The following is a 14,520-nucleotide window of genomic DNA, read 5'->3' as shown; positions in this document are numbered from 1 at the left end:
CCATGATAATGGGCCTTTTTCTAAGTGGAGGCCTGGAGCTCCATCTGTCCCATCGCTAATCTGGCCCTGGATCTCTAGAAACTAACCAATATAAAATGCCATTTGTGCTGTAAGGCCACAGTGCTGAACTTTGCTAATAGATCCAGGAATTTAGTATATAAGCCTCTTCAAAATAGTAGATTTTACTAAAAGTGAAATCAAAGTAGCAGTTCAAGACAATGGAAAAGAATTTGCTGAAGAAATCAAGTGGTCTTCATTTCCTGACAGTCACCCATCACGTATAGGGAGATATGAAGGAGGAGGAAAGGCCTGTCATACTTACGTCATGACTAACCTGTAATGACACAGTGTGGTAACTGGCCGGAACACTCTCGTCATCCTCATCGTCACTGTGAGAACGGTACTGACGTTGGTTGGAGACCCTTGGCCGACGCATTGGGTTTTCCTTCTCCTTGCTTTTCTTCTTGAATCGATTGGCTTTGCTGTCATACTTGTGGCTCTTCACTCGTTTCTCTTGAGACTTGTACCCTATAGAAACAAACACATTGTGTAACATTTTTCATTCATTCATGGGCATATGGATGTGATTAAGCTGTAACAGACAAAGTTATTGCAACTTCTGTGCTGCAACATTGTGTAGATAGTACAATTAACCATTATTCACATGGAAGGAAAAAAATATTTGTAAAATCCAAGGACTGTTTGGCCCCCAGATGTGGTCCCACCTTGTAGTACTGTATGGTCTAATGCAAAGGAAGAGAATCCAAATCTCTTTTCTCTGTAAAACCTGCACAGCATTCCACTTGCAGAGAACTGGTACAGTTGTGTACATGACCATAAACAAGGTGTTTGTTCTACTTTGTTGGAGTTCTACTGTATGACATTTTAGAACAGCACTGACCTATAAAGCAGTTGTCCAGGATATACTGTAAGAGGGACACATATCTGTTCTGTCAAAATATTTCTCTGGTTCAGTTGTCTTTAGGTGTGAATCTAACAGGGAAAGGTTTGTGCTGCCTCAGAACATAGACAAAATTAGGCTTTATCAGCCCTTATAAATCCACAAGAAAGCTCACTCTACAAACTGTGGCCCTCATTCCGAGTTGTTCGCTCGGTATTTTTCATCGCATCGCAGTGAAAATCCGCTTAGTACGCATGCGCAATGTTCGCACTGCGACTGCGCCAAGTAACTTTACTATGAAGAAAGTATTTTTACTCACGGCTTTTTCTTCGCTCCGGCGATCGTAATGTGATTGACAGGAAATGGGTGTTACTGGGCGGAAACACGGCGTTTCAGGGGCGTGTGGCTGAAAACGCTACCGTTTCCGGAAAAAACGCAGGAGTGGCCGGAGAAACGGTGGGAGTGCCTGGGCGAACGCTGGGTGTGTTTGTGACGTCAACCAGGAACGACAAGCACTGAAATGATCGCACAGGCAGAGTAAGTCTGGAGCTACTCTGAAACTGCTAAGTAGTTAGTAATCGCAATATTGCGAATACATCGGTCGCAATTTTAAGAAGCTAAGATTCACTCCCAGTAGGCGGCGGCTTAGCGTGTGTAACTCTGCTAAATTCGCCTTGCGACCGATCAACTCGGAATGAGGGCCTGTATTCCTTCCTCCTATTCTTCTCAGACCCTTGCAATTTGAGAAAGAATATCCAGATCGCTTTAAGTCCTTTACTTAAAAAAAGTAAACTAAAAAATACACACCTGTGCCGCTTCTAGTACCTTGTAAAACAGACAATGTGGCAGATACTAATCCATTGTAACATAATGAACCGTGTGATAATACTTGCTAAAATCATGAGGATTGTACTGTCAGAGTATGATCCCTACAAAGTGGACACCGATAGTAATATTACATATGATGCTACAGAACTGTTTCATTTGGAATGGAAAAGCATTTTGGATAACGCACACACCTTGGACATTCTTACCCAAGATGAAATCGATGTCACTTGTATTAAAACAAACGCAGAACCGGAACTATGTATTACAGCATGTAGTTGATCTACAGAGTTATTTTCCTCTCTGTATTCATGTCCTGATGTACCTTGTCCCTCTGACTTTCCCTTGCCCTCATTCGCCTTACATTTTTGTAATTATTTTTCATTTATTAATCTGGTCTTATCTGTATTACATGCTATGTTTGAAACTATTTTCTGTCGTGCATATGTAAGAGTGTGTTTTCATACAATTTCAATAAAAATCGAATTTTGAGGGGGAAAAAAAAATAGCATTTTAGTACCTACCGGTAAATCCTTTTCTCTTAGTCCGTAGAGGATGCTGGGGACTCCAAAAGGACCATGGGGTATAGATGGATCCGCAGGAGCTTGGACACACTATAAAGACTTAAACTGGGTGTGAACTGGCTCCTCCCTCTATGCCCCTCCTCCAGACCTCAGTTAGAAAACTGTGCCCATGAGAGATGGACATTTCGAGGAAAGAATTTATTGTTATAACCACGGTGAGTGACATACCAGCTCACACCACGAACATACCGCAGAACGTGGCATTCAATAGAATACCAGCCAACGGCATGAATAATACACAGCCACATGCTGAGAGAATATATAACACAACCTGTGTGTTAACACAACCAATAATAAGACACCGCATGCCATGGCATGAAGAACGGTAGCAACAGCCTGACAGAGAAGAACCACCACCAGGGTGTAACCAAAACCAATAACTGCAGACACCGTACGCACTGGGACGGGCGCCCAGCATCCTCTACGGACTAAGAGAAAAGGATTTATCGGTAGGTACTAAAATCCTATTTTCTCATACATCCTAGAGGATGCTGGGGACTCCAAAAGGACCATGGGGTTTATACCAAAGCTCCAAAACGGGCGGGAGAGTGCGGACGACTCTGCAGCACCGAATGAGCAAACAAAAGGTCCCCAAAAATCAGGGTATCAAACTCGTAGAGCATAGCAAAAGCGTTTGATCCCGACCAATAATCCACTCAGCAAAGTCGAACCGCCGAGACTCCTCGGGCATCCGCCCAAGAAGAGCCCATTTTTCCATTAGAATGGGCTTCCACCGACTTCGGTAACGGCAATCCAGCCGTAGAACAAACATGCCAAATCGTATCACAGATTCAGCGTGTAACAGACTGCATACTGCAGTCGCCCCAAGCATGCTGGGAGCATACCGGACAAACAGAGCCTCTGTTTCTCCAAACTGAGCCAAATTTGCGACCTAAATATTCAAATCCCCGGTAACACCGAGAGACTTTGAATCAGCTAATGCCTAAGTAACCACCGGCATCAAAATAGACTGAATTCTGCGATACCTAGAAACCACTCTTTGGCAGAACTACAATCCGAGTTCACAAATCCTCTCTATCCACATGGAAGATCAAACCAGGCTCTTGTGAGACAAAACCACCACTTACGACACCTGCCTTGCGGACGCCAAAGCCAATAGCATGGCCACTTTCCAAGAGAGAAATTTAAATTATTTAATTATTATTATTATATATTTTTTTTAAAGAAAATAATAAGGCCATACTGCACCGAAATGGAGCCAAACTGTAGGCCTGCATCCACACCGGCTTGTAAAGTACGGATAAGAACGACCTAGCTGAAAGTCTTCCGTAGGAAGCATCCTGGATTCACCTCAAGACGCAGAGTTACGCCAACCACGACAGTAAGGCTTTGCCGTTACTTCTTTCCTACCCTGAAACATTGAGGAAATGACTTCACTGGGAACCTCCTTCCGTCTTAGGATATGGCATTCAACCGCCACGCCGTCAGACGCAGTAAGTCTTGATACACGCCCTGATCTAGTTGTAACAGTTCCTCACGTAAAGAAAGAGGGCAGGAATCTTCCATGAGCAAATCATGAAAAACTGGATAGCAAACCCTCCTTGGCTAGATCGGATCCGAGAGGATCGCCTGAACCTTTGTTCTTCTTACGTTTATCACCTTCAGAAAAAATTAAAGAGGAGAGGCCACATAGACCGACTAAAAAACACCCACGGTGTCACGAGGGTGTCCACTGCTATAGCCTGAGTGTCCCTTGACCTGAAACAATATCCCTGAGGCCTCTTGTTGAAGCGAGACGCCAACATGACCAATTGCGACCGTCCACAAAAAGTTGTTACGTCTGTGAAACCTTCTCGATGATGACCGAATTTCTCCCGGATGGAGATCGCGTCAGCAGAGAAAATCTATTTCTCCTTCGTTTACCACCGGAACGAATACTGCTAATATAGTGTTTTCCAGACTTTTCGCCCCACGGCAAAACTGTGCATCGTCTGCCATTGCCGCTTTGCTTCTTGTTCCGACATAGCGGCTTACTTACGCCACTGCTGACAAGTTGTCTGGCAGAACTAACATGGGCCGAACACGAAGAATACGTTAGTCGAAAATAGCTCTTAAATCAAGAAAGCTTATTGCAGACAAGCTTTCCAACTTAACCTTATCCTATGGAAATACGTCCCTTGCAAGGACTGCTCCCCAGCCTCGGAGATCTGTATGCACGGACACCGGGATCTAAACCTGGATCCCAAACCTTCATCCCTCTAGAACAGAGGTTCTCAAACTCGGTCCTCGGGAGCCCACACAGTGCATGTTTTGCAGGTAACCCAGCAGGTGCACAGGTGTATTAATTACTCACTGACACATTTTAAAAGGTCCACAGGTGGAGCTAATTATTTCACTTGTGATTCTGTGAGGAGACCTGCAAAACATGCACTGTGTGGGCTCCCAAGGACAGAGTTTGAGAACCTCTGCTCTAGAAGGAGAGAACCGAGCAGACACCACAGGAGTGATGTCCTGGCCTTTAGGATTATATTCTGGTGCATGTGCAGGTGAGACCCGGACCACAATTCCAACTGGCCCCTTGAAAACCACTCTGGCAGTAGACCTGCTCACCAAAAAAAACCCTCTGAGGCCGCACCCAACTGTCTTAGTAACGGAACACATTGATGAAGTGTCACAGCAAAGCTGATCCAACTCTGGATCCTCAGACCTCTTTCCACAGGAAAACACCAAACCTTAATCAGTCATTATCTACTCTAAAAGCCACCTCCGACATCTGTGTCGTTGGAAACAACAGCCAATCCCTGTGTCGAAGAACAGACAGGGAGAAACAACGATTTGCACCTTTATACAGAGATAACCGGACAATGTCCTGAACCTGACGCACCTCTGTATGGTGTCGCGTACAATCTCCCTTTCCAGAGTGGAACGGCAAGATCAATTAGAAAAACAGTAAGGGGAAACAACGGTAACTCAGAATGTCCCCCTTTGGATTCTATAAAAAACCCCACAGGTCCTAGTCTATTCCTGGACCAAGGAGGCTAACTCACGAAGTTAGACTTACCAGTGGTATCCGCCAAGATTGACTGAACAGAGGCCTGTCCCAGCAGCTGAATTCCTCCCTCCAGTATCTCTCGGAGACATCCTCCGCATTTTCCCGGTCACACCTCCTGCTGTCACGTGGCAGCCTGCTGCAATGTTATAATGTAGAATCAACATAGGCAAGCTTACCCACTCTGTGTAGGGTAATTCTATCGGATGCCTACCCGAATACAACACTCCCTCATGTGCATGCAATGCAAATAAGGCCAAAGTATAGAAATAAAATATTACTTAGCTTCCTGTGTATGATCCTTTGCGACCGGGCTCTGCGTCGACCAGGAGTTGACTGCCATAATGTTCTCTCCGCAACAGGAAGAGAATAATATTCGGACTCCTTGAGAGGAACGAAAACCAACTCGTCACGGCCAATCTAGAGCTTAATCAACAGAGCGACCAGCACATGATAAGAATACCATTATTTCAGCATTCATGGATATACATAATGTAATACACAATAAAACACACATATCCTAACCATGAATATATAAACATATATCTACATATATATACATATAGATATAACCTATATGCAAGTGGATTGTCCAGACCTGACAGGTCCCTAGTGACAGTAATGTGTTGTGAATGTGTATGACCATGTACTGACATGCCCCAGATGTGGATTTACCAGGAACGTTATGGTCGACAGAAACTTAGGAAATGTCGACAGCAAGGAATCGTAAGCGGGCAAAAAATAATAATAAATAATAATAATAATCTTGGAAACCCGAGGGGTCTGAGGGAAGGATACATATACAAATTCAATAACCCTCCCCCCACATATCCTATAAATATAGGTACAAGGCAATAACAGCCTTTTAATTTTTTTACCCGGGAAAAACAGTTGATGCCGACAGGGCATCCACCAACAACTGTGCCTATCCTCACGTGTTTACTTTTTCAAGCACACAAACACCAATCTGCTAATACTTAATTTTCCGAATCAAGTACCACCGGCGAAGCCGACAGTTATCCCCCCAGTAGCTTGTGACAAAGCCCTGACACCTGTCGACATTTGTCGACTAACCGATAGCGGGAAACAACAGGGAAACACTGAATTTAGGTATCACAACAAGGATTATGCGTCCATTATCAAACATAATGCTATATGATACCCATATAGCATTAAAACCGCTGTGCCCCCCCTCCTTCGTACTATACAGTAAATCTTGGTGGGGACCTCAGAAAAATGGCGCTGACTCCTCTGTGGGGGCTAAGCTCCGCCCCTTCCCGGTGCGCTTAAGCAGCGCAGCGCGCCCCCATTATCATATGGCGGGGTTATCGCATGGAGCGCCCGGGACCCACAAATAAACTGTACACATTAGATAAACGATATCTATATATGCTGCCCAGGGCGCGCCCCCCCCTGCACCCATGGAAGCCGGCGGCGGGGAGAATCGGCGCACACTGCGCTACAACGCGCCGGCGGGGGTCTGGGACACGGAGCTCCCCGGCAGCCCACATGTAACATGACAGCCCTTAAAAAAAACTGTAACTCACTGCCCAGGGCGCTCTCCCCCCCCCCCCCCCCCAGCGCCCCGCACCCGTGTAAGCGGGATCCGAGGTGCGTAGTGCGCTCTAACATGCTGGCGGGGGAATCAGACACGGTGCCCAGGCACCTACACTGCTTTCAAGGCCAGCCTTATAAAGAAAACCTGCTGCCCAGGGCGCTCCCCCCACCCAGCGCCCTGCACCCTGTGAGTGCCGTTGGTGGAGCATGGAGCGCAGCGCGACCGCAGTACCTCCGTTACTGAAGTCTTCTGCCGTCACTGTAGTCTTCTGATCTTCTTTATACTCACCCGGCTTCTTTCTTCTGGCTCAGTGAGGGGATTGACAGCGCGGCTCCGGGAACAAGCAGCTAGGCGCACCAAGTGATCGAACCCCCTGGAGCTAATGGTGTCCAGTAGCCGAGAAGCAGAGCCTTTAAACTAAGAAGAAGTAGGTCCTGCTTCTCTCCCCTCACTCCCACGCTGCAGGGAGCCTGTAGCCAGCAGGTCTTCCTGAAAATAAAAAATCTAACAAAGTCTTTTGGAGAAACTCAGCAGAGCTCCCCTAGTGTGTGACCCATCACTCCTGGGCACAAAGTCTAACAGAGGTGTCAAAGTCAAAAATATTACATAGAGAGACCATATAAACTGCACACATATAAGCCGCTATACTTGCAAATATGCGCAGCGAGCACAGCAAACACCAGACATCATGGAGATTTAGAATTGGCTGATGAATTGATGTCATGAATACGTATCATTTGAACAGAACCAGGTGTGCCCATCATGTTTGGTATTGAAGCAAGCAGAATGATGTGTGGGTTAGTTTGATGCTGGTTGTGAAGTTGTGGGACATTGCAGCAGATAGATATGATTATATGTATAAAAGCTAAGATCATATTGTTAGAACAATGGATGCTCAAGACAACCTTTTACTAAGTTTTCAGGGCTGAACCTGATTAGCATATACAAAGAGAATAGTGACTCAATACAAAGGAGAAAGAAAGACCCCTCCCCCAGGTACTGGTCAAACAGGAAGGTAGTGGTCAGGTGTGGCCTCAGAGAACAGATGTAATGTAGCTACACTCACACACACAGCTACCTGGCACCCAGCAGCATGGCGGCTAAATCCCCAGGACATCCTCCAAACTAAAGGCTAAGTATTGAATTTCACATGGCTAGATAAGGAAACAGACAGATTGCTTTCTGGTTTAAATAGGATATTGTAACTTGGTTGTGTGATTGTTGGGTGTTTGTGGATACTCTGTGAAGTCTGTGATGAATTGGAACAGTATACCATCTGTAGCATAGTATTTGTGGTATTTGTTTGCCTATGGAGATTTAAAATAGATTGTGCTGGTTAGTTATACTATATATCCTGTTAATCATAAATACCACCATGCAGTTACGTTTGTGTTAATTACATTGTGATCTGGTCTTGTGATGAATATGCTCTGGTTATTGAGATACTGAAGTTGTTTGGGATGTGAAATTATGAGATGGTTCTAGGAAGTTGGATTACATTGTGAAAGGTGATTTAGATGGTTTGGAATTGTAAAATCAGAACATATGCATTGTTTTGAGGCTTGGACATTTTGGAATAACATGGAGTCTTGTGTCTCCTGCTATGTGATTGTGGTGTAGTAGAGAGTGCCATGTGTTTGGACCTGCAAATCTAAAATGGCTGCTGCTGGATGTCTTCCCCTCCCCCTTTCAGCCATGTGGTGTGGTCTTTGGAATCAAGTGGAGGTTTCCCAAAATGGAGTCTAGCTTCTGTCCCATGATATAGGGACAGCCAGTATGAGTAAGCCCAAGTATTTCATCAGCATTGACTAACTGCGCAGCGATTGTTCCTCACATGTGTAAGCTTCTCTGCAATCATGTTGTCTTGCTGTGAGCCATTTCTCTCATCTCTCTCTCTCTCTCTCTCTCTCCCTTCTCTTTTCTCCCATATCTCCCCTTGACTAGTATTGTATTGTATTGTATTAGATTGGTATTGTATTGTATTTCTAGTGTAGCTATTTTGGTTAGGAAGTCTCTGTTATATTGTAGTGTATCATTTGTACTGTGATTCTCTTTTACAAGTATATTAGATATAATACAGTTAATAGGCTTTGGACCCTAAACCAGTATCTGTGTATTTTCTATAGTTTTAAGTGTTCACTTGAGCGTCGGTAACGCTCAAGCAGCTTTGTAGCTAGTCAGGTTACACAAGGTTGCACTTACACCCTGTATTCACATTAAGGTATTCTGTGTATTTCATTGATAAGGTTTAGACATAAAGGTATAGCGTTGTGAGCGCCTGCGCCGCTGGTGATCTCCTCGTGGTCTCGAGCGTCCGCTACGCCATAGCGAATCATTACTCTAGTCATAGCCAATAACGTGCTGTCCTGTGATCTCTGGGCCGTGAGCGAATGTGACGCTTGAGCGTCTCGCCTACGGCTGAGCGATCGTTACGCAACTAGTGTACCCATACGGTACTTCTTAAGTAAACAGCGTACAGTGTTCTTAGACTTCATAAAGGGTTGTTTATACGACAAAAGAATTTAGCATTGTCAATTGGGGGACTCGTCCTGTCCTTCACATATCTCTGCTAGGTAATATCAGCAGACATTATCCATCAGCAAAGGGCGGGATCATATTCCTTGCAGTGCTGATTGGATAAGCGTCTGTTTCGCTTAGTAAAGGGTGCTGAGGGAATCCGGGACCGGAGGTAAGAACAGTACGCTATTGTCTTTGAAAATCTGGCTTTTATTTCAATTTGGTGCCAACTACACACTCAGGCCTAGAATAACTTTAGGAGTTTTGAATGATGACTTTCTTTGTGACAAGAGGCCGCATGGTCTGTCCACCATTTTGTGTGACCCTCATGGAGGTGGAAGGGGGAGGAGCAGCGGCCATTTTGGGAAGGTCAAATTTTTTTTTTTTTTCTGAGCGGCTGGTTTTCAGTTGACTCAGGAAACAATCAGCCATCCACTGTCAAAAAGAAATCATCATTTAATGAGTTTTTTTTTTAATGCATTTATTTAATCTATATCATAGTCAATCATAGGTAATAGTGATTGGTACTTATATGTAATATCTATATGCGTGTGCTTACATCAATGTATGTTATAAGATTAAATTTAGAATTGCATTTTCATCTGTGTAAGTTTCACATCTCACCTTCCTGTTTGTCATTTGCATTGATAACGTGCTAAGAAAGATTTGTTGCTACTCGGTAGTTAAAGTGTAAAAGTAATACATTTAAGGGGTAATTTGTAAAGCACGCACACAGTCTCGCCTAAGAATACAAGGGAGATTTGGGTGGTGTATAGTGAATGATTACACTTAAAGATCATTCACATTGATAAACGTGTAGTGTGTTACTGTGAACGTACTTGGTCTGTGTACAAGTGTGCTTACAAGGACAGAGCGTACGCAATCCAAAGGCAGACGCACGCAGCGTGCATTACGCAACGGAGCGTCCGGTTACGCCCACGTAGCTCAAATCACGAAAAGTTGAAATTTTAGCGCAAAGCGATAATTAACGCAAAGGCGATGGTTAGCGCTAAGCGGTAAATAGCGCAAGAGGCGATAAATAACGCAAGTCTATTTTTGGAAAAATCTGAAATTTAGTTTAACAGATCCTGCTCCTAATTGGTAACACAGCTGGGCTGAAGAAAAATTTCTGCGCAGAAATAGATATATAAATGAAAGTGTACATGTGTTGAGTGAGTGTGTTTTTGTATACAAGTTTATACAACTTAGAGGTTGAACCAAAAGAAATCGGGTAGGACACACGTGTAAGTGACATACACGGTGGCTAAGGAGGCATCCTTGGTTAAATAATATTTGAGCATTAGAGTATAGCGGACCAGTACAAGACCAGGAGGTCAGACCAGGAGGTCGTACAGACAAGACCAGGAGGTCATAAGGAGACAAAGAGGTCCGCTATAAAGGTAAGAGGCACAACCCCGGGGGTTGGTGCAGAACCCATATAGGCCATAAGCTCTTGCTGAAGGAATCGCGGCCGGAAACATCGATTCCACTGATCTCTCAGTACATAACAGGTAGTGCTTATGTACTGAACGATTGTACCGCACGTAATTGTGTGCAGTAGTTAGTAATCTGACCTAATACCATTAGAGTAAAGTGGTCACAAACGCTATTTGTACATTCTGACGTGATTTGTGTAATTTTTTATTTTTAAAGGGAAGTTCGCTGGTCACTCAGGAACTATCTAACAACCCCACCTTTACTGGAAAGAGTAAGTGTCCTGCGGGTAACCCTCATATGTTCCAGTAAACAGAAGGTTCTTTCTGGTAGGGCCCTGTATCGAGTACGCCAGCACCATGTCGGTGTGATCAGGTCGTATTGGTCGAGGTGGGCGAGTGAGTGGGGTACTCGGTAAACCGCCACCGCCGGCCTATTTTGAATAATTTGGTTTGCTGTAAGGGTTCGCTGAAGACCGTGATATAAAGATCAAAGGAGTAGTAAGCAACACCTGCAGATTATGGGGGCCAGTTGTTCAGGTAGGGGGCGATCAACCTCGGTTCGGGTTGATTCAGAGAACCGACCAGTTGGGTCGGTAAGGTACATCATGTGTGAGAAATATGGAAGTCACACAGAGGTTTTATGTGATGAATGGGAGAGAATGACTGTACAAGACAGGGACAAATTCCCAAGAATAGGTAGCTTCAGCCCAGAAGTGTTACAAAATTTAAGGAGGAGGATATGTCTCATAAAACCAACAAAGAGACGAAGTAAACATTATGATTATTTGCAGTTAGGGCAACAGGAAGGTGAATTACAAAGAGATTCAATTGACTTTTCTGACTCTTATCTTGAGAGGAGAGACATGGCATCAGGGAGGATTGTGGTTGCGGAGAAAAGCACAGGGTTGAACAATAAAAACGCTCTTAGCAACTGTAGTATAGATTATAAGAATAAGTGTAATAAATGTAACAATGATTATTGTAATACTGTTGAATGTACAACTATTAACCTATGCAAGTTGCACCCCATGTCAAACTTCCCTCAGGAATACAAACAAGAAAGTGAGCCCAGAACAATGTCGGCACCTCTTCCAGCAGCCATCCTACAAGACATCCAGGTGGACGCGACCAAATTGGTAAAGGCAATAATCAAACCCCCTAACGGAGGGTCAGGTGAGGTCGTGTCCACAGGTACGTACAATGTTTTATATCACGCACAAACAAATGTACCCCATATTGTAAGACCAAAACAAGGTGATGTAATTGAGTTTAGTCCTGTCAGGGTGATCACAGTCCCCAATGGGAAGACTGACGATCAGGGAACCATTCCCGTCAAGGACAGTGCAATGCGCCATCCCTGGTCCCGGACAGAATTGAGATCAATCATGTCTGATTACCCAGATCCTAGGAAAGATCTAACTGTATGATCAAAGATTCACAGAAGGTATATGAACCCCCTAGACAACGACATAATCATGGTATACAAGGAATCAGGTAGGTACAGGGAAAGCGGTTGAGGGTGATGAGCATCCAAACGTTTGAGGAGGCATCAAATCAGCCAAGACCCCATTTCACTGACACTTGGAGGAAGCCCAGGGTTTGTTATCATTGTAGAAGAGAAGGGCATTATGCCAGTAACTGTAATAACCCACATAAAATCAGACCCCCTAGACATGAAAATGAGCAAAAGTTATGACACACCAAATTATAATCAGGGATCATATAGGAAGAATTTTGGGCCACACCCATAATATATAGTCAGGAAAGGTGATCATTAGGACTGATGGTAAGCCTGAGGTAACGGTTAATAAATTGGGAGGTCATTCACTGAAAGACACAGGAATGACCAGGTGAAACGTTGTAAATGTATCAGTGAAATGTTTTTTTTCTCTCTCTCTCTATATCCCCATCTCTGACGAGTATTGGTAAGAATTCACACATTGCATACCCACTTGGTCCTTGCAGAAGTCTACCAAACCCCAGCATGACCTCCGCCACAATGTATTTCTGGCCAGATACAGACAGTGGAGTAATGCAGGTGCTGGTGGGGAGGGACTGCTCAAGGAGACCAGTAGACACATAGATATGACAGCCTAATAAGTCTGACAATGTTTTTCTAATGCTAACAATGTTTTCTTAATGTTGACAATGTTTAAAAATGTTTTGTTTCTCTTTTCTCATTGGTGGTTATTGTCGAGTTATGTAATGTATATATGCACATGAATTGTTCTCTATCTCTTTTGTTTTTTTGTTGTCTCTCTCTTCCCACTCATGTTTCCATGGTTTAAAGATGGTATGTCACCCCTCAGTTGGACCAATGGTAATGCCAGATTTTTTTCTCCTTACAGAAAGATCGCCGGTTAGGAAGGAATTTTGCATCACCAGAATGTTCGTTTGGAAGACTGAGAGACAGCACCTTTGAGAGGACAGCAGAACAAGAAGAACAACAAGACGAGAGAACTTATTATCGTAACAAGTTCTCTCCCCCTCAAACTGTTTTCTTATACCCCCTTTACAAATTTCTTCTTTTCTCCTCCTGTAAGATGGACTTGCCCCAAGAGACTGTGATATGGATTTTCCCGTTAACCATGATGTTGACCAGAGCAGTCTGTTTCGGTGAGAGTACCAGTGAGGTCGAGAAAGGATCCAGAAAGGTCCTGATGACTGAGACGGAGGTGTAAATTTCCAATAGCAACCCAATCACCAAGCAAAGGCGAGTACCGGGCACGATCTAACAACCATGTTATCTGTAAACATTTTCTTTGAAGGATTGTTAGTTCAAAAAGAAAAACTGTATCTGTAGGCTCTGTGACAATGGTTGAAGATGGATGCATAAAGAAATGCCAATCCAGTCTTAATATCCATATGGACCAGCATCCATTGAGTGACCATCACTCCTTAGTGGGTAACGTGTTAAATAAAACAGATTGTTGGGTATGCTCTCAAGTACCTCAGGGTCATAGCAAATCAGGGCTAGTACCATTTCCTTTAACGTTAGGGGAGGTACTTGAGCTAAGGGGTGGGAGACCGGTGGACCGGAGGTTTAACATCTCCAGCCCTCCTAGTTTGAAGCTCCACCAATACCATGTGGATAGGTCCCTCTTATGTTTTAATATCTCCAATCCCCGTAAGCCGGGAAATTGGGAAGTGTCATGGAGCAACCTTACCATGACCTTTTCGCATAGAGCAGATAGAATGCCTACAGATACAGAGCTTGTACGCCACATAGCCAGTAGAGGAAAATCTTTCCGGTATCGATATACCTTAGGAAATAGGATTACTAGAGTTGGAGAGGTATCACCAGGATACTGTGCACATATCGTACAAACTGATACGTGCATTAAGCAGATGGAAGAATTAGGGTCAGGAGAGTTCACCTGGAAGGTGTGTAACATGGTAATGTCCTTCTCCGTCCCATATGTCCTCCCCGATGATGCATATTTCATATGCGGGAGAAAGGCGTACAAGTGGCTTGCCCCAAACTCTGAAGGATTGTGTTATATTGGAAAAGTATTGCCTGAAGTGATGACTGTAACGCATGACAAAATGAAGGACATACACCGTGGTGCCCAAGCTCCTTATACTCACACCCATTACGAGCACCGAGTTAAAAGACAACTGTCAGAAAGGTTAGAGCATCCGGCCTCTGATCTTATCCATGAATCCACCGGGATTCAGGTTCTGGTAGC

General features: G+C 44.2%; 1 protein-coding gene across 8 annotated transcripts in view; it reads right to left on the bottom strand.

Annotated features, from left to right (window-relative positions):
* Positions 1-14,520, bottom strand: part of GBF1 (golgi brefeldin A resistant guanine nucleotide exchange factor 1) — a 530,929-nt gene that overhangs the window by 32,921 nt on the left and 483,488 nt on the right. For 5 of the 8 annotated variants that reach the window (XM_063961386.1, XM_063961387.1, XM_063961390.1 and 2 more), the window contains one exon: positions 323-528. In XM_063961386.1, the coding sequence (XP_063817456.1) occupies positions 323-528 (206 nt within the window). The remainder of the gene's footprint in view (positions 1-322; positions 529-14,520) is intronic. The other 3 variants (XM_063961388.1, XM_063961389.1, XM_063961394.1) reach the window with 1 other exon arrangement.

The sequence above is a fragment of the Pseudophryne corroboree genome, chromosome 3 (assembly GCF_028390025.1).
Source record: "Pseudophryne corroboree isolate aPseCor3 chromosome 3, aPseCor3.hap2, whole genome shotgun sequence".
NCBI classification, from domain to species: domain Eukaryota; kingdom Metazoa; phylum Chordata; class Amphibia; order Anura; family Myobatrachidae; genus Pseudophryne; species Pseudophryne corroboree.
This window is presented reverse-complemented; position numbering and strand designations above follow the sequence as displayed.